The 23,171-nt window shown below is 43.0% G+C and overlaps 1 protein-coding gene across 1 annotated transcript; it reads right to left on the bottom strand.

Annotated features, from left to right (window-relative positions):
* Window positions 1-357: 357 nt before the first annotated feature.
* Window positions 358-23,085, bottom strand: AK7 (adenylate kinase 7). Its single transcript, XM_066608046.1, has 18 exons — window positions 22,962-23,085; window positions 20,987-21,172; window positions 18,603-18,711; window positions 17,757-17,851; window positions 17,542-17,652; window positions 15,680-15,763; window positions 15,429-15,517; window positions 13,650-13,740; window positions 11,941-12,018; window positions 11,651-11,800; window positions 9,915-10,043; window positions 9,266-9,374; window positions 6,561-6,689; window positions 6,377-6,445; window positions 4,239-4,436; window positions 1,137-1,357; window positions 730-888; window positions 358-451 (listed from the first exon to the last, which is right to left on the bottom strand). The coding sequence occupies exons 1-18, from the start codon at window positions 23,046-23,048 to the stop codon at window positions 413-415; spliced, it is 2,133 nt and encodes a 710-aa protein (XP_066464143.1). The 5' UTR covers window positions 23,049-23,085; the 3' UTR covers window positions 358-412.
* Window positions 23,086-23,171: the final 86 nt, after the last annotated feature.

The following is a 23,171-nucleotide window of genomic DNA, read 5'->3' as shown; positions in this document are numbered from 1 at the left end:
AGTGTTAACGTTTTCAGTAAAGCAACATTGCCGACCATTCCCGGCTTTATTTTCAATGATAGTCTGTGTGTGTGGTCTATCATTTCGTCATCCAGCTTCACCGCAGAGGAAGGAGCAGTGGTCGAACTGTAAGTTCCGAACCGCAGCTTGGTTTATTGTTCTTCTGAGGTTTTCCGCTAAGCAGTGGCCTGGACGGGTCGTGTCCATCCCTGACAAGGGAGGAGATGTAGAGCCACCGTGACAAGTGACATCTCTACCCGCACCATCTCCTCGGATGTTGGCCCACTCCTCACCAGCTGCATGTTCAAAGTTTCATTCTCTTTATATCTGGCTCTTTTTAACCGAGAAGAACTGCTATACAGTGTACTTAATCCATAAGCTTTTATTGAACAGCAAAGTTTTAAATATATCTTCATTCTATCTGAGGATTGTGCTTGAACAGATATTCTGCCTGTAAAAAGACAAAAGAGCAAATAAAACTGTTCAGAGATCTGCTTGATGGTAGAAGAAGAGATTAATATGCTGGTTCAGAATTGCTTTGTTTCTAAAATGAAGCAATACTCTAAATACATGTTCAAAAGAAGGAGCCATCGCTCATGGCCTGATGTGGTCAAGGTCCAAATCCCTCCTTGAACTCTATTTCCCAATATACAGTATATCATAAAAAGGTATCAGGAGCTGCAATGACTAAACATCCTTTGACCATCAATTGACTGAAAAAGATCTTACCAGATAATCAACAGGGTCATCCGGTCTGACTTTACAGCATTCATTCAGTCCTTCTATCAAGGTTGGCATGACGTTCTTCATTAAATAATTCCTTAATGGGACTGATTGGGCTTCCAGCATTTCATGCTCTTGGCGTTTTACCTCTTCGAGGCGACTGTTCTATAAACATTTGAGACAGATGTAATTTTTAGTGTATAGTTATATAAAGTAAAACTGAGACACTTTTGACAAGTTACACCAAACCAACAGTTGATGCCTGATGGTACCTGAGCTAGGACCTTTAAGCTGTGGCAAAAATTCACCATGAGAAGTTACTGTCTGCCCAAATATGGCTGTCCTTATTTTATCAATCAACACAAGATTTGGATTCAACCAGTTCTCTCTCTTTTTTCCATGTCCACACTCACCCACTCCTCCCATCGGGCGATCCTCTCAGCTTCCTCTTCAGCCTCCATTCTCTCGAATTCAGTCTTCCTTTCTGCCTCACTCGCAAGACTTTCCTCTGCCTGTTTTAGCTCAAGATCTGCCAACTCTTCTGGGGTCAGGCCATAGTTCCTAGGTTCCCCGACCTCCTTAATAATTTGCTTTATAATGTCTCTATATTGGGGATCATCGTCTTTAGAAACATCTGTGAAAACAAAGTTGCATCCTAAAAATGAGGATTGTTTATTTGTCGCATTGACAATGATAGACAAGTCAGAACTTTCAACAATAAATCATATATAAAGGCCCCCTGCACACGGGCGGAAATTCCGCAACGGGATTTCCCGCAGAATTTCCGCCCGTGGCCGCTGCCATAGGATTGCATTCGAAAATGCAATCCTAGGCAGACGGCCCTGATTTGTCTGCGTAAAATCAAATCGCGGCATGCTCTATCTTTGTGAGCCCTGCACAGAAATGTCACTCCCCGGCCGCTGGGTATGCTCTGCGCATGCGCCGGCTGGCCGGCAGCCGGCACACCAGAGAGCCGGAGCCGTGGAGAAGTGAGTGCCGCGCTGGTCCCTGCAGGGGCTCGGGTCGGTTCCTGCTGCGAGAATTCTCTCAGCGGGATCCGCCCCGGCCATCTGCAGGCGGCCAAAAGGTGCAAATAAACCATGGCTGCAAAAACAGTAACAGAAACACATGCTTCACCGCTCATACATATTTATTAGAGATGAGCGAGCACCAAAATGCTCGAGTGCTCGTTACTCGAGTCGAACGTTCAGTGATGCTCGAGAGTTCGTTTCGAGTAACGAACCCCATTGAAGTCAATGAGCGACTCGAGCATTTTTGTATATGACTGGTGCTCCGCTAAGGTTTTCATTTGTGAAACTCTTAGCAAATCACCAAAGTCATGTAAAAAACACAGAAATGGATAGGGCAGGTGAGGAGCAACATGCAGGGCTGCATTTCGGGCTCCGAGGTCTCACTATTAAGCCACAATAGTGGCAAGAGTGAGACCCCCCCCCCCCCCCACTGTCAGCATAAAGATCGTTCTCCTCTGCCACAGCTGTAACAGCTGTGGCAGAGAAGAACGATGTTAGCCCATTGAATTCAATGGAGCCGGCAGTACAGCCGGCTCCATTGAAAGCAATGGGCTGCCGGCGAGCGCGGGATGAATTTTCGGGAAGGGCTTAAAAATATAAGCCCTTACCTGAAAAAGAAAGATTTTAGTGTAAAAAAGAATAAAAATGCAGGCATTCTCTTCAATGGAGCCGCTGCTACTGCCGGCGACTCCATTGAAGACAATGGTCCGCTGGCACACCTGAATTCTTTTTCAGGGAAGGGCTTTACATATAAGCCATTCCCTGGAAATGAATTAAAAGTGATTTAAAAAACAAAAAAAATAGATACTCACCTCCCTTCAGCTGCTGGGGCACAGCCGCGTCCCCTGCACTGTGGTGCTGAACTGCTGTCATTCAGCTGAGAGCTGCGCTGAGCCAATGAGAGGCAGCAGTCACTCACCCATTCATAAATTCATGAATAGGTGTGTGAGTGAGATCTGCCTCTGATTGGTCAGGCTGTGACCAATCAGAGGCAGCTCATTCAGCAGGCGGAGATTTTAAATCCCCGGCTGCTGAATACTACAAAGAGCAGTTCAGGAGAACTGCCAGCCGGCCGCAGCTAAACTCCGTCTGCCGGAACCAGGTGACTATATATATATATATTTTTTTTTACACATTTCTGGATGAATTGCAGGGAAGGGCTTATATATTTAAGCCCTTCCCGAAAATTCATTCTGCGATTGCTGGCAGCCCATTGCTTTCAATGGAGTATATACTCACTTTCAGTGAGTATATATTTTTTTTTACTTTTTACACATTTTAGGATAATTTTCAGGTAAGGGCTTATATTTTTAAGCCCTTCCCGAAAATTCATTGTGCGATTGCCGGCAGCCCATTGCTTTCAATGGAGCCGGCTGTATTGCCGGCTACATTGAATTCAATGGTCAGTGCTCGTTTAATCGAGACGAGCACCGCGTGGTGCTCGTCTCGAGTAACGAGCATCTCGAGCACCCTAATACTCGAACGAGCATCAAGCACGGACGAGTATGCTCGCTCATCTCTAATATTTATTATCTAAATAAAATTACACATAAAATATGCAAGGTTCTTAGTACATATATTAATCAAAACGTGGGGACCTATCCACCACGTCCAGGCAGATCTTATTGGATGGGTTGTATAGGAGTGTCTGCCTTCACTTTTGTCGAGCACTCCATTCATCCATCTGAAAGATCAATAGCTAATATCTTTTAACTAATAGTGTATTAGCATATTTCTGTATAATACATTATCCTCTCTGTCTGTACGACACAGGCTGCTGCAAGTGCAACATTTGTACCCTCGCAGTGGGCTATGTGACCAGACAGCTCTGAAGTTTATTTGAAGTCCCCAGGACTGACTACATTGGGGTCCCCCAGTCCTAAATTGAGTCACTGGAAAAGCAGGTGACCCAATGAAAGCGTGCACCCCTTTTGAACATGCTGTTACAATTAATGACAATGATCAAAGGGTTAAATGACCAGGATAAGAGCAGGAATTTTGCAGTGGGCTTATTTTACATGGTCAATAAGGACATGGCATTGCAGAATAATGCCACCATAAAAAGAACGTATTGGCGGTTGATAAGGGGTTAAAAATGAGAATAGTTACTGTAGCATAAGGCTGGTTTTACACGGGCTGCAAATCGCATGTATGCGAAGCCCATGCTTTCCTATGGGTTCTTTCACATTAGTGACGTTTTGTAGGCTGCTACATTGCGAGAATACAAAATCGCGGTGTGCTCTATACAGCTGTGATTTGCAATGTTTTGTAGCCCATGTTTCCCTATGGAGCCTCTGTGTTTATTGTATTGCATAGCACAAACTTGCAATTTTAGAAAGTCCTATTAACTTTCCTGCTATAAAATCACGTGCGAAAGAGGCCTTAGATGTTTGGTTCTCGTGAAGTGACATGCATGAATTCTAAGTCTAAATGGCCACTCCTTGTTCAGCTGGCACCTGCCAATGTCTATACTGCAGCACCTACCGATATGCAGAGGGTGGATTTCAGCTTCATCAAAGTAGTTCAGAACGGTTTCATCTTCAGTGTTCAATTCACGAAATGTGGCGAGAGCTCGCAGGAAACGGTCCTGTTCGTAATGTGTTCCAGCAACTGTGCTCTCCGGTAAATTAATCACCCGGTTTTTAAGAAATTCATCAGATGCATCCAATGAGATCACATATTCTAGTAAATAAGAAGTAATGTTAGTCCATACTCACACAGTGCACTCCACTGACTATTCATCCAGAACCTCACATCAGCTGGTATTCGCTGGCCAGACATGTATGATAGGTGTCAGTAAATAGCTATCTTTCCTAACTACCCCATGAATATGTTCTCAGCTCAGTTGTGCATGCATGTTCTTTCTATGGAGGTGGAGATAAGTGTCTGCTATGTGCAACTGACACCACTTATGTGAGAATTTAGTACAAAATTGGATAAGGTCCAGCCTGTTCAGTTTCCATAGGCATTATATTGTAAAACGTAGAGCTAAACAAAGCACTAAAACTACACACTAAAATCCGTCCGTCCACTATTTTCAGTGTACAGATCCCTGCATGCGGCTATCAGATTTAGTTAACAGAGAGGGTTTGAGCTGAGAATCCCATTAAACATGTCCTAGAGATTATTTCAAGTATGTTACTGCAAAGTCTGTTAAAAAGTCTTTCAATAAGATGTATAAAATGTGCACTGACATGCAAAAGTCATGAGACAAGAACTGATATTGTGTAGGACCCTTCTCGGGCTAGGGGAAGTGTAGCAACTTGATGTCACGTTGATTCCACAAGTAGAAAGAAGGAATCTGGAGGGATATTGAGACTGGATAGCCACCCACAGCTCCATGATATTTGTAGGTGCAGGATCTTGGGTGTGAATGGACCTCTTCACCACATCCCATAAAGGTTTACTGGGCTCCAATTCTGGACAACTTGGGCCCAATGGCACAGTGCACTATCCTAATGGAATATCCCATCATTGTGGGGGCACATTAAGTTCACGAAGGGCTTCAAGTGGTCACCAAGCAGTGAAACGTACAAGTCACCCCTTAATGATGCATTTAGGTGGACCAAGGGATCAACCCCATGGCATGAGAACACATCTGTCACCAATATAAAACCTCTACCAGCCTGCACATTGATCTGTTCCCCGTTGACAACTGGGGTCCATAGCTTCATGGGGTCTGCGCCACACACGAACCCCACCATCAGCCTGAAACAATTGGTACCATGAGTCATTGGACCATGCCATATGTTGCCAGTCCTCTAGGGTTCAGTTAGCAACCTCATGAGCCCAGGACTCTGGTGGGTCTTCTGCTCCCATATCCCATGGAAGCTAAAGAATGCTGTACAAACCAGCAGGATATGTGTGTGGGGTTCCGGAATTGTCCCTTGTCTGTTTGCGTTGACAATTTTAGCCAGACACCGCCGCCTGTCATTAAGTACAAGTGGGTGGGCATTGGACTGTTGACTGTGGATGGTAAAACATCCAATGATGCATTTCTGGAATAAATGTCACTTCGGATCGAGGTATGTTAAATTGACGCACAACTTTGGAAATAGAATGTCCCATCCTTCTAGCACCCACTATCATACCTCGCTTGAACACTGATAATTCACATCACCTTAACATGAACATGGTGGATAGTGTTCAACCTCACTCACAAGACAATGCTTCACAACTTTTACAGGTGGGGGTGTTCCCAAGCCGTAATGCCACTTTATAATCAGTTTACACGCTGCTATCCCATGACTTTTGGCATGTCAGTGTAGATTTAGTTTACAAAACCCATTGTCCCTATTAGGGAATCTTGAGTTAAAAGAAGACTCTCATAGACCTCATCTAATAGCTGGAGCTGACAGCAAGCTACAAAGAAAACGTCTCCTTCTGGAGTACCCAGGACATCCGTGCATTACAAGGACAGCGCACTACTTTCAATGGGGACAGTGCAATACTTCATTTCCTCTATGGTGGGGCTGCAAAGGAATTAAGCATTTGCTGCCAGGTTTCTCAATAGATTACAACTGATCGCTGGGGACCCAGTTATAGGACACTTTGTGATCAGCGTCTCATCAGACAAGCTATTTAATTACAAAATATATATAATTTGCTCCCTCTATACACACCTGGGGTGATGGTTTTATCGAAGCGTGGTACCTTACTCCTACTCTCCTCCTCCTCTTCACCTTCTTCAGCTAATAACAAATAAGAACAAACATATAGGATAATGGAAATGCTATACATATGTCTGATGAACACTCGTTATACAGTGATGTCCCCAGCTGGTCCTTAGGGGCCCAAAATACATACAATTAAAAAGCTCTTTGGCTTGTTCATAGGTCTTAGGATATCCATCTAGGACGTAGCCTTGGTTCTGACAAGGCATAGATCTTAGTTTTTCCTTCATGAAGCGGATCACGTAGCTATCATCCAGGCGCCCTGCAATATACATGATAAATATTACAATGTTTTCTTCTGTGAATTAATTATTAAATATGTGAATTTCTTTTCTGCTAACATTTGATAATACAATTACACAAGGAAAAAAATATTACCTTTCTCCTGCAACATGAAACATGCAACAACTACTTACATCTCATTCATGGATGTATGCTGCACTATGTGAAACACAAAGTAGTTGAGCCACTTTGTAAATACATTTCATTATTTAGGCTCTGTTCACATTTGCGTCTGAAGCTCCTATGGAGATCATGCACAAAGTCCCAGACAAAAGAGTCTGTGAAATGACAGACTGTTTTATATATTCATAGAATCATAGTGTTGGAAGAGATCTCCAGGGTCATCAAGTCCAACCCCCTGCTCAATGCAGGATTCACTAAATCATCCGCCACACTCCGCTTGCTTTCTAATAACTGATTTCTTCATTAAATCCCCTACTGCCTGTGTTCCCCATGCCTCACCCCCCCCCCCTTGTACCTCCTGTACCACCCCCACCCCGTTGGTTTCAAACTGATTGTACCTCACATTGTAATTGTTCTATTGTTCGCATTTATCCTATGCTTGAAAGCGCTGCGGAATAAGTTGGCGCTATCCAAATAAAGATTATTAGATTATTATTTGTGGACAGCTATTAAGTCTCCTCTTAGCCTTCTTTTTTGCAAGCTAAGCACTCCCAGATCCTTTAACCTTTCTTCATAGGACATGATTTTCAGACCGCCCACCATCCTTGTAACTCCTCTCTTAACTTGCTCCAGTTTGTCTATGTCTTTTTTAAAGTGGGGTGCCCAGAACTGGACACAGTATTCCAGATGAGGTCTGACTAAGGAAGAGTAGAGGGCAATAATGACCTCACGTGATCAAGACTCTATGCTTCTCTTAATACATCCCAGAATTGTGTTTGCCTTTTTTGTTGCTGCATCACACTGTTGACTCATATTCAGTCTTTGATCTCTTAATATACCAAAGTCTTTTTCATATGTGCTGCTGCTTAGCCCAATTCCTCCAATTCTGTATGTGCTTTTTTTTATTTTTCTTGCCCAGATGTAGGACTTTGCATTTCTCTCTCTCTGTTAAATACCATTCTGTTAGTTGTTGCCCACTGTTCAAGCCTGTCTAGATATTTTTGAATCCTCTTTCTCTCTCATCTCTAGTAATAGCTATCCTTCCTAGCTTTGTGTGGTTGGCAAATTTGATCATTATCTGTTCAATTCTCTCTCTAGATCAATGTCGAACAACACTAGGCGCAGGACAGAGCCTTGTGGTATCCCACTTGAGACATTCTTCTAATTGGATGTGCAGCCACTTATGACCATTCTTTGAGTATGATCCCTCAGCCAGTTGTGAATCTACCTAGCAGTTTGCCTTGTCAACCCCATATTTGTTCATTTTTTCAATAAGTATGGTATGAGATACTTTGTCAAATGCTTTACTAAAGTCAAGATATACTATATCCACCGCATTTCTCTGATCAACCCAGTCGGTGATTCTGTCATAGAAGGAAATTAGATTCATCTGGCATGACTTGTTTGTTACAAATCCATGTTGTCTCTGGTTAATTACTCCATTCTCATCTAAGTACTTGCATACATGCTGTTTAATAATTTGTTCAAAGATCTTTCCTATTATAGAAGTCAGGCTCACAGGACGGTAGTTTCCTGGGTCCACCTTCTTCCCTTTTTTGAAAATAGGGGCAACTTTTGCCCTTCTCCAATCTTCTGGGACTTTGCTTGTTCTCCAAAAATTTTCAAAGATTATGGCAAGTGGTTCAGCAATTACCTCTGCTGCTTCCTTTAGTATCCTAGGATGTATTCATCTAGACCTTGAGACTAGAATTCTTTTAAGTTGGCTAAGATAGCCTGCATTCTTTTATTCCCCCAATAGCACAGGGAAAGTTTAGCTGATGTTCAGTGCCCTGTCGGTGGCTATGTGTACACGGGAAAGCTACCACTGTAAATCACTGTTTCAAGCACTTATGCAGGCGATAATTGCCCCGAGTAAAGGTACCTTTATACCCCAGAGCTGTACTCACTATTCTGCTGGAGTCATTGTGTACATAGATTACATTACTTATCCTGTACTGAACCTGAGTTGCAGCCTATATTATACTGCAGAGCTGTACTCTCTATTCTGCTTTTCATTAGAAAGAGTCATCAAGACACATCCATAACAGCTTATCTGAGCTCCTGCAGTGCAGGGGGCAGTTAGCTTTTCCTACATCAAGTTACTGTACAGTGATTGGTTGTAATGCAAGGAAAGCTGGGAGATTTCAGAATTTTAAACATTTCCATTCGCACAATCTGACACAGAGCCTGACAATGACAACTTCTAAGCCATTTCAGGCCACAGCATTCCTTGTCATTTCTGTGGTTTATTGATCAGACCTACAGTGTGTTATCTCATACTCTTGAGTGGTATGGTATATACTGCAGCTTCATTATTATGACTCCTGATGCAGTCAAGAAATACCCATGGGCTTTTCTGATTGGCGCTGTATTTTGATGTGTAAGAAGGTGGTATGGGGAGGGAATATAATATAATATAGATTGTGTAAATACCTCCATTTTGTTCCATGTTCTCTTTAACAGTATCCAGTAGCTCCTGCCAGGCTTCTGGGCCCTCCTCTCCCTCCTCTTCCTCTTCTGGGGGAGACTTCAACAAATCTTCCTTCACAAGGAGAGAAAATAACCAATATGACTGTAAATATGAGCTATCAATGTATCGTTCAAAATTTAGAATGAAACATAAGGAGATAAAATGTGAACTAAATTAAACATAGGTTGCTAGGAATGCTGAGAGCTGTAGTTCTGCAACAGCTGCAGTGCCTAAAGGTTGGAGAGGACTACTGTGCTGTATGGTGCTTAGGTGGCCATTTAGCCATTGGGAGATGAAAAAGACAGAAGGGAAGGGATAACATTCAAGGTAAGAATAAGAAAATTTACTAGGCCTATAAGAGGTCAGAATAAAGACTAATTTGCACCTACATAAAACTCCACTGCCTCCTCATAAACGAGCATGCTCCAATTAGCCGAGCATACTTGTCTACTGACATAGAGAGCATAAAACCAACATCCATAATGCTCATTTTCCATTGATGGCAGATAGTGTGGAACAATTGGGCTTCCCCACACACATTATATTGTCAGTAGATCCCATCAAAACATGTTCTGGTCCTCCTTTATACACACAGAAGTGAGAATTACTTACCAGATTCTCAATGGCTTCTGTGATGACGTCTTTTATAAGGATGTGATGCAGTTTGTAGTGTTTGCACAGTAACTTTGAGACGGTTGTCTTTCCTACAGCAGGGCCGCCAAGAACGCAGATATGTATAGGCTAAAGAACAGAAACCAGAAGAAAATATAACCAAAATATTCTGAATCAAACTTTGGTCCTAAAGATACTGACTGGACCGTAGACACACATATACCAATTGGTTATAACATTAAAAAAATATCTGCCTAATACTGGATAGGTTATCCCCAACAGCTCTGACCCATCCAAGCATACGATCTCTGAAGACGTCTTGTGGTATCTAGCATCAAGAGGTTAGCAGCAGATCCTTTAAGTCTTGTAAGTTGCAGGGTTACGCCTCCATGGATTGGCAAATTTGGAGGCTTGAACTGTATCATGTTCCTCAAACCATTCCTGAACAGTTTTTGCAGTGGGCCAGGGTGCATTATCCTGCTGAAAGAGGTCACTGCCATTCTGGAATGATGCTGCCATGAAGGGTGTACTTGGTCTGCAGCCATGTTTAGGTAGGTGGTATGTGTTAAAGTAACACAGGACCCAAGATTTTACAGCAGAACATTGTCCATGGCATCACGCTGCCTCCGCTGGCTTACCTTCTTCCCATATAGCATCTTGGTTCCATCTCTTCCCCAGGTAAGTAACACACATGGACCAGGCCGTCCACACAATGTAAAAGGAAATTGTGATTCATCAAACCAGGTTCCATTGCTCCATGGTACGGTACTGATGCTCACGTTCCAATTGTAGACAAGGGGCATTATGGACACTCTGAAGGGTTTGCAGCTACAAAGCCCCATACACAGGCTCTGTGCACCACCCCAGCTCTGATCCTTTCCCCATCTCTTAAGAGGAGGAAACTGAATAGAGTGATGGCTGCGGAAGGGTGCTGCTGCTCCATTTACTTTCACTAGATCTACCAAGGATAGCTGAGCGGCAAGTACTCAAGTATTTCCATCAGCCCCATTGAAATGAATGGAGAGCCAATCACACATGCTCGGTGAGCATCCATTCATTCTGATATCACTGCGTCGAAGAAGCGACCTCACAGGACAGGCAAAAGGCGACATTAGATTCCTGTTCTCGAGATTGGCAGGATAGGAGATAACGTGTGATCCTGGTACAACCCCATTAATATTTATATGGTTATTATTTTGATTTAGGTTTTCTTTTTCATTTTAAAGGTAATCTGTCAGGTTGATCAAGCTGCCCAATCTGCAGGCATCATGTTTTGAAGCCGGAGAAATTGAGCAGATTGATGTATAGTTTTAACTTGTATTTAATTCATTTATATCTCTGCTCATTCTGAGCTGAACAGTCCAATGGGCGGAGCTATCAGTGGCTGACAGCTGTCTGTGTATGACTGTACATAGAGAGTTAGCTGTCAATCACTGATAGGACCGCCCATTGGAAAGGGATACAAATGAATACATTACAAGTTCTAATGACTCTTTCCCCATACAACTATATACAATCTGCTCGGCTCCTCCTGCTCTATAACATGATGCCAGCAGTTTGGACAGCATGTTGGAGCTGACAGAATACCTTTAATTATCATGAACATATAAAATGTATGGAGTGCAAAGATAACCAGTGTAAGTATCTTACTGAGCATTGATCTAATAATCTAAGAAAAAGCCAATCCTGAACCCTTATTCGATCATCACAGTATAACAATCCATGCAGTCACTTACCAGTAATCCTCGACTCTGCTTATATTCCTTGATGACGGACTTAATGTTCTCCACCATCCCGGTCTGAGACACCCAGTTAATATTGAAGTTTTCCTTTAAGAACACAGCCTCCATCCGCAGGTTCACCAGTAAATGGTCAATGTCCAGTTGCTGAAATACGTTAGAAATCTGTTGTTTGTACAGAAACTGAAAAGTGTTCTTGGAAAGCCATATTCACACTGAGATGCTACAGCAATCTGAATTATACAAAGAAACCACAATATATAATATGATACATAAAAACTAATTACCGTCAGCTCTTTGTTCAAGAATGCTGCCTCCTTAGATACTTTTTGCACCTTTCCGGGTCCGAGGTGAGTACTGATACACTGCAAGAAAATGCAGTGGATTCTTAAGGTTACTAAGTACTAGTTAGTATTCTAGGGTGGTAATATTTGAGCTTAGTATGGTGCTATTATGTAGGAACAATGTTTTATGTATTTGTATGGTTTTTGGCATAATAGTATTATTTTGGATCTGTATGGGACTATTATATAAGCACTATATAGTAGTATTACATGCATGGTACTGTTATCTGGCTTTGTAGAGTAGTTTTATTAAAGGTGACTATACATAGGATAACAGCAGATAAACATCTCATGTGTATGACCAGCTTTAGGTTCATTATGGTGCAATGTTTGGTGGTGTTGTGGCTAGCCATACACATTAGATACACCGTTTCCCTGAAAATAAGACCTACCCTAAAATAAGCCCTTTAAAAAAATATAAGACCCTGTCTTATTTTGGGGGAAACACGGTAGATGTCGGCCAAGCCTGAATTTGTTTTGTATATAGTGAGGGGAGAAAACCACTATCAGACACTCTGGCAGCGGCTTTTCTCCCAAGAACAAAAGGATTGGGCAGTTTTAATCAAACTGCTTGATCCTTATCTCCCTGAAATTAGCCATCCAGAAAGAGTTAAGGCCCATTTACATGCAATGATTATTGCTCAAAATTCGTTCAAATGGCAACTGATGAGTGATAATCATTGTGTGTAAATGCGGCCATCATGCACTTTCCATCTGAATGATGAATTTAAGGTGGGCTTAAAATCCATCATTCAGCAGCAGAGAGATAAAGTATCTTTCAAGAGACTGCACGCTGTGTTCTCAGGGGGTGTCGGGAGATTACATTGTATTGTGCCTGCAGCCCATGTGAGAACAATGCAGCTGTATGTAGAGCTCAAACCACATGCTGGGCTTTGCAAACAGCTCCCGGAAGCCCTTTTACATGCAAATGATGATAAAGTGTTAATGGACATTAGTGTCCATTAACACTTTATGCAAAAAGATCGCTTAAACCTTCAATCTTTCTATCATTTGAAAGATTATCTTTGCGTGTAAATGGGCCGCTAGTAGGCCGTTAAGCACATCATATGATCAAACATTTCTGCTGAAATCAGCTAATTTATATATCGAATTTGTATGGCCACCCTTCAGGCCTGCTGACATGTCACTAATTTGACTGTGCCACTTCCCACATGTTTTTACAGGAGGATTCCTCATAGGAATCTGAGGCTGACACTCGAATTTCTGCCATGTATGTGCAAGGGTTGTGCCTTTTCCTAGTGAAGAATGAACATGCTCATTCTTCTCATCAATGACTTTCTTTCCACCATACTGACAAAAATCCCCAGGTTACAGAAACCCCATTCACAAGCATTGTAATTTATGTAAGATTTTATGATGATTTTGGCCGGAATCTGTATCAAATCCTGAACAAGTGAACAAGCCCCTAGTCTCTTAATTCCAATCTACACTGTTATATCTAGTCCTGAGCCTGGCAGGCGGAGGCTGACATGTAGGTTCTGTCCTTGGTATTCTCTGAATCCCCATGTCACGCTCTGCCCCATCAGGACGTGCACTAGGAATAACATTGGGTATCTGTTTTGCTATAAGTATTGCTTTGAGGAAAATAAAAGAAATTCTAAATGAATTGCCCATGAATGATATTTATGTACCTTAACAATTTCTTCCAAAGTGTGCACTGAATCATCCACTGCCACCAGGTAATGCGTCCTTGGCCTCCGGTCCACTATGTTTTGTATCACACTAGAAACAGCAAACAAATTAATTACTGTGTCTTTAGAGATGAAACAAGTTATTAAAGGGATTATCCATATGTACATTGATGGCCGATCCTTAGGCTCTGTTCACATTTCGCATTTTTTTCACTTTTGGCATATAAACCTGGAAAGCATCCAGAGCACACGCTGAGCATATTCATACAGTAGGCCTTCAAGCATCAAGGGTATGCTAAAAGTCACAGACGGGCTAGCCTGTATTAGCATACCTTCTGATTTACTCATTTATGCCTTTGCCCCCACTCTCTATCTTGGGGTTCCACCTCCAATGCTGAAAATGGCATAGAGATGCTAACCTGGATCGACTCATAAGCTTTAATATGTGATTTCTATTTTACAACGTTTCCATTCTTTTCTGGTATTCTAGGAGGATAGAAAAGCGCGGCCAGTTACGCCTCTATCCTACTAAAAGACTGAATGGAACACAAATCTTATGAAATGAAGACCAAAGTGGTCTCCGCTTCACACATTAACACCTTATTCACATGAGCGGGTCTTGATTTTAGTGGATGAAACATGGACTCACTTTAATGGTTATGTGCCCCTTGACATCTCTATAAGTTGCGTGTGTCAGTTTTTTACATCCATGTGTGATCCATGTATCATGCCTTATTTTCTTGTGAAAGAAGAGAAAATTAAAGGAGGCCCAATTTTGTTTCGGGAATTGTTTAGCAATGATTGGTGAAAAACGTCATGCATTTCCTCTACGTGCACTATGATTTTTTTTGTGCAATCACTGACATCAATGGGTGACTGTTGTCTGAGAAGGTAGACAAAAATAGGACATTCGGCAATTTTTTTACAGTACGTGTAAAATAATCATATCTGTATAGCCCTATTGAGTGCAGTGGGATGGTGGAGTGTGCAAGTCAGTTGCTAATAAGGACAACAAATGGATGTGAGAATCGCCTGGTGAATAAGCTCTGAGAAGGAACCCCAAGGCTGAGAGCAGAGACGGAAACCTATATGAGATGTAAACTGACTAGAGATGAGCGAGCATACTCGCTAAGGGCAATTGCTCGAGCGAGCATTGCCTTTAGCGAGTACCTGCCCGCTCCAGAGGAAAGGTTCGGGTGCCAGTGCGGGGGAGCGGTGAGTTGCAGCAGTCCGCAGGGGGGAGCGGGGGGGGGGGGGGGAGAGAGGGAGAGAGAGATCTCCCCTCCGTTCCTCCCCGCTCTCCCCGGCAGCTCCCTGCCCGCCGCCGGCACTCGAACCTTTCCTCTCAAGCGGGCAGGTACTTGCTAAGGGCAATGCTCGCTCGAGTAATTGCCCTTAGCGAGTATGCTCGCTCATCACTAAAACTGACCCTAAAGCCGGATTCACATGGCCATATGCGTGTTGCACCCAAGAAATATGGGCGCAACTTGCATCGGACAACACACAGACATTCATCCGTGTGCTGTTGGATCTCCATGGAATTTGCACATTGCATGTTCTATTGTTGTTTGTGGAAAAGGATAAGAATAGGACCTGCAGCGATTTTTTTTTTCATATGCACCATTGGTCTGTGAAAAAATAGCCTCATAAGCTATTATGGGGCCATGTGAAGCAGTTAAAGGTATACATTGGATAACACAGCACATTTCATCTTCAGACCTAACAAGGACTAATATCCTATAATGATAGTAGATGACAATGTGTAGCACAAACCTTTACCTGGCTAAATCAGCAACATGAATCAATGGAATGATGTTCTGTCCTTCTCCATAGATGGATAACGCAGGCGTCTCCCCAATCCAGGCCTCCTGCACCCAGAAAACAGAATTATAAGTATCACAAGCATTAACGCATTCCAGCAACCTGACTGTACAGATATCTCACATGATATACAATTGTACAATTTACATTTCTTCCGAGGAGTCTCCAATGACTCTTCAGACCCAGGATCTTCTAGGAAAAGGACTTACTTTAAAGACTGTATGAAGAATGCCTTCTTCTGCTCCATACAGCACCCCAGATGCAATCACATATGTGGAAAATTTACCCTTGTTCTGTGCAGAAACAAGAAGTCTTGTTAATTAAAGGAACAATGGATAAGGTAATACTTTGTTACAGATACGACCCTTTTACACCCTTTTGCCAATAATTGGCCCGTGTAAACAGGCAGTTGTTCATCTATAGTCGACTGCCCATTTACTCTGAATTGAGGAGGGCGCTGGAAAAAATCTATGGCGCCCCCCCTCCATTCAGTGAGTGATTATTGCTGCCGTTTGATAGTAAAGGAGTGATGATCATTGGGATGATTGTCGGGCGCTTAGATGCTCGACAATCATCCTATGTAAACAGGCCTTAAACTCACACTGTGTTCTTGCTTTCTCTGTGGCTTTCCATCATGAGTTTCTGTCTGAATCCCCGAAAATGGCAATCAGACTTAACCGTGGACAGGCTTTCATTAATCAAAGAGAGACCAAAAGGTACAAGTTTTCTGTGTCTGTCCGTTTCTGTTATATTTGCTTACAGAATTAATTGCAGTTGACTATTTGGTCTTGCAAAAATTCTGGAAAGGAATGGAAACCAAAGTGGTCTCTATTTGACTAATAGCCTATAGTTCCTTCCAGCCACGGTTCCAGCTGAATGACATTTACAGTGATTCAGACAAAACTTCAATACAGAAAGGCACAGTGGATACAGAGACACTATTGTGAACCTACACTAAGATGCAAAAATATTAAAAGCTCTTACAGAGATAAAAGATTCCCCAAATGTCATTGTGATGATCAACCATTGATGGCAGTGTGGACATTTTAGAATCATCATTAGGGTTTTTTACTCTATTTATACCCAGGTCTGTGATTGTAACAAGGGGGCGCCCTCTACATCTAGAGGAAAAAAGGTTTCTGCATCGACATATAAGGGGGTTCTTTACTGTAAGAGCAGTGAGACTATGGAACTAGAGATGAGCGAACGTACTCGGATAAGCACTACTCGTCCGAGTAATGTGCCTTATCCGAGTACCGCTGTACTCGTGCTGAAAGATTCGGGGGGCTCCGCTGCTGACAGGTGAGTCGCAGCGGGGAGCGGGGCAGAGCGGGCGGGAGAGAAGGAGAGAAAGATCTCCCCTCCGTTCCTCCCCGCTCTCCCCTGCAGCTCCCCGCTCCGCAGCGCGTCCCGAATCTTTCAGCACGAGTACAGCGGTACTCGGATAAGGCACATTACTCGGACGAGTAGTGCTTATCCGAGTACGTTCGCTCATCTCTATATGGAACTCTCTGCCTGAGGACGTGGTGATGGCAAATTCGATAAAAGAGTTCAAGAGAGGCCTGGACGCCTTTCTTGAGCATTGCAATATTATATGTTATGGTCACTAATTACTTCAGAAAGGTCGGTGATTTAGGGATTATTTCAATTGCCAGACTGAAGTCAGGAACAATTTTTTTCTGTAAATTGAGGAAAATTGGCTTCTATCTCATTGGGGTTTTTTGCTTCCCTCTGGATCAAGAATGGGGAGTGATAGACTGAACTAGATGGACATATGTCTTTTTTTCAGCCTTACATACTATGATACAGGGGTGTAACTATAGAGGATGCAGGGGATGCCCATAAGGCTCAGTACTATGAATAAAGTATTATAGTTGGGGGCCCCGTTCCAGGTTTTGCATTGGGGCCCAGGAGCTTCAAGTTACACCTCTGCTATGATACTATATTATTGTGTCAGTTGAGGCAAGTACAGTATATTCACAGATCAAAACTGACCTATATGTAAGTAAGTGATGCACTAAAAGCAGCGTTTTCTCTGATGCCCCATACATGCCACCCAGAAAATACTCACAGATTTCCCCATCTTAATCACCAGCTTTTCAACACTTAAATGATCTTTAAAATTTAAGTGACATCTCCTTCTCCGATAGTCGTCTTCAGTGAAAGGGATTTCAGGATCATCCTTTAAAGAGAAAACGTAAAAATGACACTCTTCACCTCGTGTTTCTATTTAGAGCTATGAATAACTTGTAAGAGGCTTTGGCGCATTGACTACAGAGAACGTACCGGATCGAGGGGTTTGCTCCGCGCCCACGTCATGACAGTCGATATTAATATGAATAGTTTTTGGCTCTCAAAGTTTCCAATCTCGGTGTGAAGTGCTGAAGAACAGAAAAATGTTCATATGGCGTCATCCTAAAGAGGAGCAGCTCTAATCATGTACTAATCTAAACTTCTGATAATCCGGTGGGATCTAGAGGCTACTGGATTACTGGAGGTTTACCTGACAGATTTTACAGTTATGATATATAAGGAACATTGAGTGAGACTGCACAATAATTCTGCTACAAATTGTGCCAAAGGAGTAAAGAACATGACGTGCATCAAATTTATTATGGCTGTCCCTTTAAATGACGTACAGATGTAGCAAGTGTTAACTTGATATTTAAACGTGTTAGGATTACGTAACTGCAATGTAGTACAATGCTGTTAACCACATCATCACGATGCACCAGTCATGTTAAGGATTGCTACATCTGTACAGGGCTCGTTCATAACAGCGTTTTGATTTCCGTATTGAATCCATTTTTTTTTCATGGAAAGGACTGCAAAATGGAATTCGAACGGAAACTGAAACTATAGTTTCCTTTTTTAAGGGATCTGGTAGACGGATTCGTTAGAAAACAGACAGTTTCTATCAGTTTGTTTCCGTTTGCAATTGATCCATATTTTATTCTCTTGCCTTTCTAATCTTCTGAGATCAATGTGACTTAGAACCATTTTCTTCCATTTCGCAGCTCCTCCAATGGAACTTTTAAATGGAAATGAAAACCGCCGATGTGAATGAGCCCTTACAGGATACGCTGTATATAAAGAACTACCGAGCTGCTGAGAAATATTTCATTCACTAACCAGATACGGCCCATGATGCTTCCTCAATCTGAGACGGATCCTCGGTGATGTTGTAAACGATGACATCACTCTCCAGTAGATGATGTAATAGTTCATCTCTACTTGAGATCTGAAATATATAAGAAGTAGTTTAAGGAACAAATTCTCAAAAGCATCAGTCCAGCAATGACCAATATAACAGGCCAGGATTCCCTCAGCCTGTAATCACTGCATTTTCTTCTCCAAATTAAGCCTTTATAGTCACCTCCGACATATGAAGTATATATCCCATACATTATGTGCATCTGTCTTCTGCATACTTGAGAACTTTTAAGAAGGGACATCGGAGTGTAACATAGTATGTGAGGCTGAAAAAAGACATATGTCCATCCAGTTCGACTACTACCTCCCCCCCCCCCCCCACCACCACACCACAAAAAAGCCCAATGAGTTAGAAGCCAATTTTCCCCATTTAAGGAAAAAAAATTATTTCCCAACTCCAGTCCGGCAATCGGAATAATCCCTGGATCATCAACCTTTCTGAAGTAATCAGTGACTATAACCTGTAATATTGTTACAATTAAGAAAGATGTCCAGGCCCCTCTTAAACTATTTTATCGAGTTTGCTATCACCACATCCTCAGGCAGAGAGTTCTATAGTCTCACTGCTCTTACAGTAAAGAACCCCCTTCTATGTCAGTGTAGAAACTTCCTTTCCTCTAGACATAGAGGGTTCTCCCTTGTTACTGTCACAGTCCTGGGTATAAATAGATGATAGGAGAGATCTTCGTCTTATCCCCTGATACATTTATATATAGTTATTAGGTCGTCCCTTGGCCGTCTTTTTTTTAAACTAAATAACCCCAATTTTGATAACCCCTAGACCTCTTTTGATGCGTCCCATAGTCCTATTTGTCTTGGCAGCAGCTGCCTGACACTGGTTGCTCCAGTTAAGCTTACATTTTACTAAAACCCCCAAGTCCTTTTCCATGTCGGTGTTTCTCAGTGGTTTCCCATTTAGTGTGTAATGGTGACATGTATTTCCTCTGCCCATGTGCAGAACCTTACATTTATCAGTTTAAACCTCATTTGCCACTTTTCTGCCCCCAACTTATCCATGTTCACTTGCAACTGCATTCTGTCCTCACTTGTATTAATCATTTTACATAGTTTTGTATCATCTGCAAATATTGATATTTTACTGTACAATCATTCTACCAGGTCATTAATAAATATATTAAAAAGAATAGGGCCCAGTACTACCCCCTGTGGTACCTCACTAGTAACGGTGACCCCATAAGAGTATGCACCATTTATATCCCCCCTCTGCTTTCTATCACTGAACCAGTCACTTACCCCCTTACACACATTCTCCCCAGACCAAGCATTCTCATTTTATATACCAACCTTTAGGGCTTTTACCCACTAGTGTTTTTTTTAACGCTGTGATATTGCTGCGTTTTTTTCAATGGGACTTTCTAATGTTAAAATCGCATTGCACAAAACTTGCAAGTTTGCGCTGTTGCGATTTTTGTGCGATGCGATTTTAACATTAGAAAGTCCCATTGAAAAAACACAGCGATATTGCAGCGTTCAAAATAAAACCTAGTGGGTAAAAACCCTAATGCAACACAGTATCAAACGCTTTGGAGAAGTCCAGATACACAAGATCCAGTGACTCTCCCTGGTCCAGATAGAACTTACCTCCTCGTAGAAGCTGATCAGGTTGGTTTGACAGGAGTGACTCCTCATAATCCCATGCTGATGGAAAACTGGCCTCATTGGATGTTTTTGCCTTCTTCTGGATCAACATTGCGGGGGGTAATAGGCTGAACTGGATGAACATATGTCTTTTTTCAGTCTTACATACTATGTTACCCACAATGGAAGTAAGACTTATTGGCCTGTATTTCCAGGTTCAACAGAGGTCATAGTATGCTGTGAAAAATCTTTCTGTATGCCCTGCCTATATATGTAAGATCTCCCAATATACAGCATTTAAATCACAAATAGTACATACAATCTTCTTCAGCACTCCTCAAAATAAATGCAGATCCCACAACAGACCCCTTTAAACAAATGCAGACCACACACCCTAAAGATACAGACTCCAGACCGAACCCCCCTTTTATATAGATCCCAGACCAGACCCCTCCAGAATACAGATCCCCCTCCCTCCCCCCTCCAAAAAAGGTCCCCTCAATAAATACAGTGCCAAATATTCTCCCAGACTCTCTAAACTGATAGAGAACCCAAACTAGAGCCCTTAAAGTAAAAGAGACCCCAGGCCAGACCTCCTAAATGAATACAGACCCCAGACCACCTAAAATACAGATATCAGACCTACTGGCAAGTACAGCTTACTGCCAGGCTATAGGACAAGATGAGAATGAACATTATGTTACCACGTAAGACTCCATGGGGAAATTCAGCTTGCTTCCAGAAGGCCTGGATAGAGACCCCACCACCTGGAGGAGCCCCTGCTTGGGGACACTACCGGCCACCTCGTCATCAACGGACTGCTTCTCATCTTCCTCGGCTCCTTCTTCTGCTTCTTCAAGGGACGCTCCAGCCACACAAGTAGACAGATACTGAAATAGTCAGGAAACAGCATACACTTACTACAAGACAGCCACATACTGTAGAGATATTACGGGGTTTACTGTTACATCTTCCCATTAATACTTGTCCAAGGGACAAAACCTGAACCACAGATCGCGCTGCCGCAGTGTGCGCTTCCCATCACTTCCTTTTCCCTTAAGTCAACTTTGTCATTTTTAACAAGACGTGCTTGTCATATTCCTTAATCTCAGGTGGCACTGACCATGGAGTTAAACCCCGGAAGATTTCTGTGAACAACTCTAGTGCTGAAATGTGTAGAGCACTGAGCTGTAATCTGAAATCTTATGGGGTTTTTACTGCAAACTCAGCGCAGCAAGCCCCAGAGATTTCCCTGCCATATTATGGTAATAATAATACCTGCCACTGAAGGGGTTAAAGGGATATTCCCAGGATAGTGAGTGATGGTGTATAGTGGTAGTACCATATGCTGTCACTTACTGATCGGTGGGGTCTGAATGCTACAAGCCCCACTGAACCTCAGGAGGAGCCACTGCAGCAGTTCCAGGGTCTATCCCATAAGGATAAGTGACTAGGGGGGGGGCATTATGACCAAGTGTGGAGAGGCGAGAGGGGGAAGAAATATTGCAGAGAGGGGAGATAAGAGGGAAGTATTATGATGGAGTGGGGGACATAAGGGCAGAGGATTATCACAGAGTAAGGTCTCATGTCCACGTATGTATTGGTAACACGCTGAGGGTCTCCCCGCAGCATATTACTGGTGTTTGTAAATGGTGGGTCTGCAGGCAGAGAGTCAGCAGAGACCACATATGGCTGCGTGTGTACTGGGCATGTCCTTGTATTACACACATCGGGTCATGCGCAGTGTCACTCTTTTTCTTTTAATTTGCCGCTAATTCAGAGCAGGGATGCGTATGGAAACGCCACTCGTATGTAATGTATTGCCTATGGACAGCGTATCATATGCAGCCCATACAAGGGTATAGGGTTCATGCTGTGTGGTACGCAGAAAAATAGAGCATGCTGCGATCTATTTCTCGTGTGTATCAACACGCTAATGTGCATGGATGAATGACAGTCCATTGACTCCATTCACCCTGTATCACGCATCCATGCAACACACGCGTAATACATGGAGAAAACATGGTCATGGGCATAATGCAGAAGTATTATAACGGAGAGGGAGATATAAGCAGGAAGCATGGCTGTAACTATAGGAGATGCAGGGGATGCGGTTGCACCCAGGTCTAGGAGCCTTAGGGGGCCCATAAGGCCTCTCTTCTCCATATAGAAAGCCTAGTACTATGAATAAAGCATTATAGTTGGGGGCCCCGTTCCAGGTTTTGTATTGGGGACCAGAAGTTTCAAGTTACGCCTCTGTGTATGGGTACAGATGAAGGGGGGGGGGGGGGGGGGGGGGGGCTGAGCTATTAGTTACGCCCCTGGTGGGAAGCATTGGGACCAGGAGGGGGACATAGGGTGAAACATTATGACTGAGAGGTGGAAGAATTATTCTGGATAGGACACATAAGAAGGACGTATTAGGATCCTGTGGGGGACATAAGGGTGAAGCATTATCATCAAGTTCAGGACACAAGCCAGAAGCATTGGGACCAAGAGGGGGACATAAAGGTGAGAATTACGGCCAAGAGAGAGACATAAGGTAGAGCAATAGGACCAAAAGGGGGACATAAGGGGGTAGTATTAGGTCGGAGAGGGGGACATAAGAGATTGGTATTAGGACCGAGAGGGGGACATAAGGTTCCGACGATCAGACGAGTGCTGGAGTCCTACTATTACCTTGCCGATGTTCCGGGCGGCGTAAGTATCTAGGTTGTTGATGAAGATCCTTTTGGGTCTCACGACTCTTTCCCCTTCCTCCGCCATGCTCCTCTGCTGGTTGGTAAGGTCGCACAGCGGTTGCTAGGGGCGGGCCCCAGACGCGGCTCCGGGTTGCTATGGTAACCATACGCACGCTAGGCCTGGAGTCCTCATCGGATCTCCCCTGCT

This window comes from Eleutherodactylus coqui, chromosome 6 (assembly GCF_035609145.1).
Source record: "Eleutherodactylus coqui strain aEleCoq1 chromosome 6, aEleCoq1.hap1, whole genome shotgun sequence".
Taxonomy (NCBI): Eukaryota; Metazoa; Chordata; class Amphibia; order Anura; family Eleutherodactylidae; genus Eleutherodactylus; species Eleutherodactylus coqui.
The sequence above is the reverse complement of the archived record's forward strand: the minus strand, read 5'-3'. Positions and strand labels throughout refer to the sequence as shown.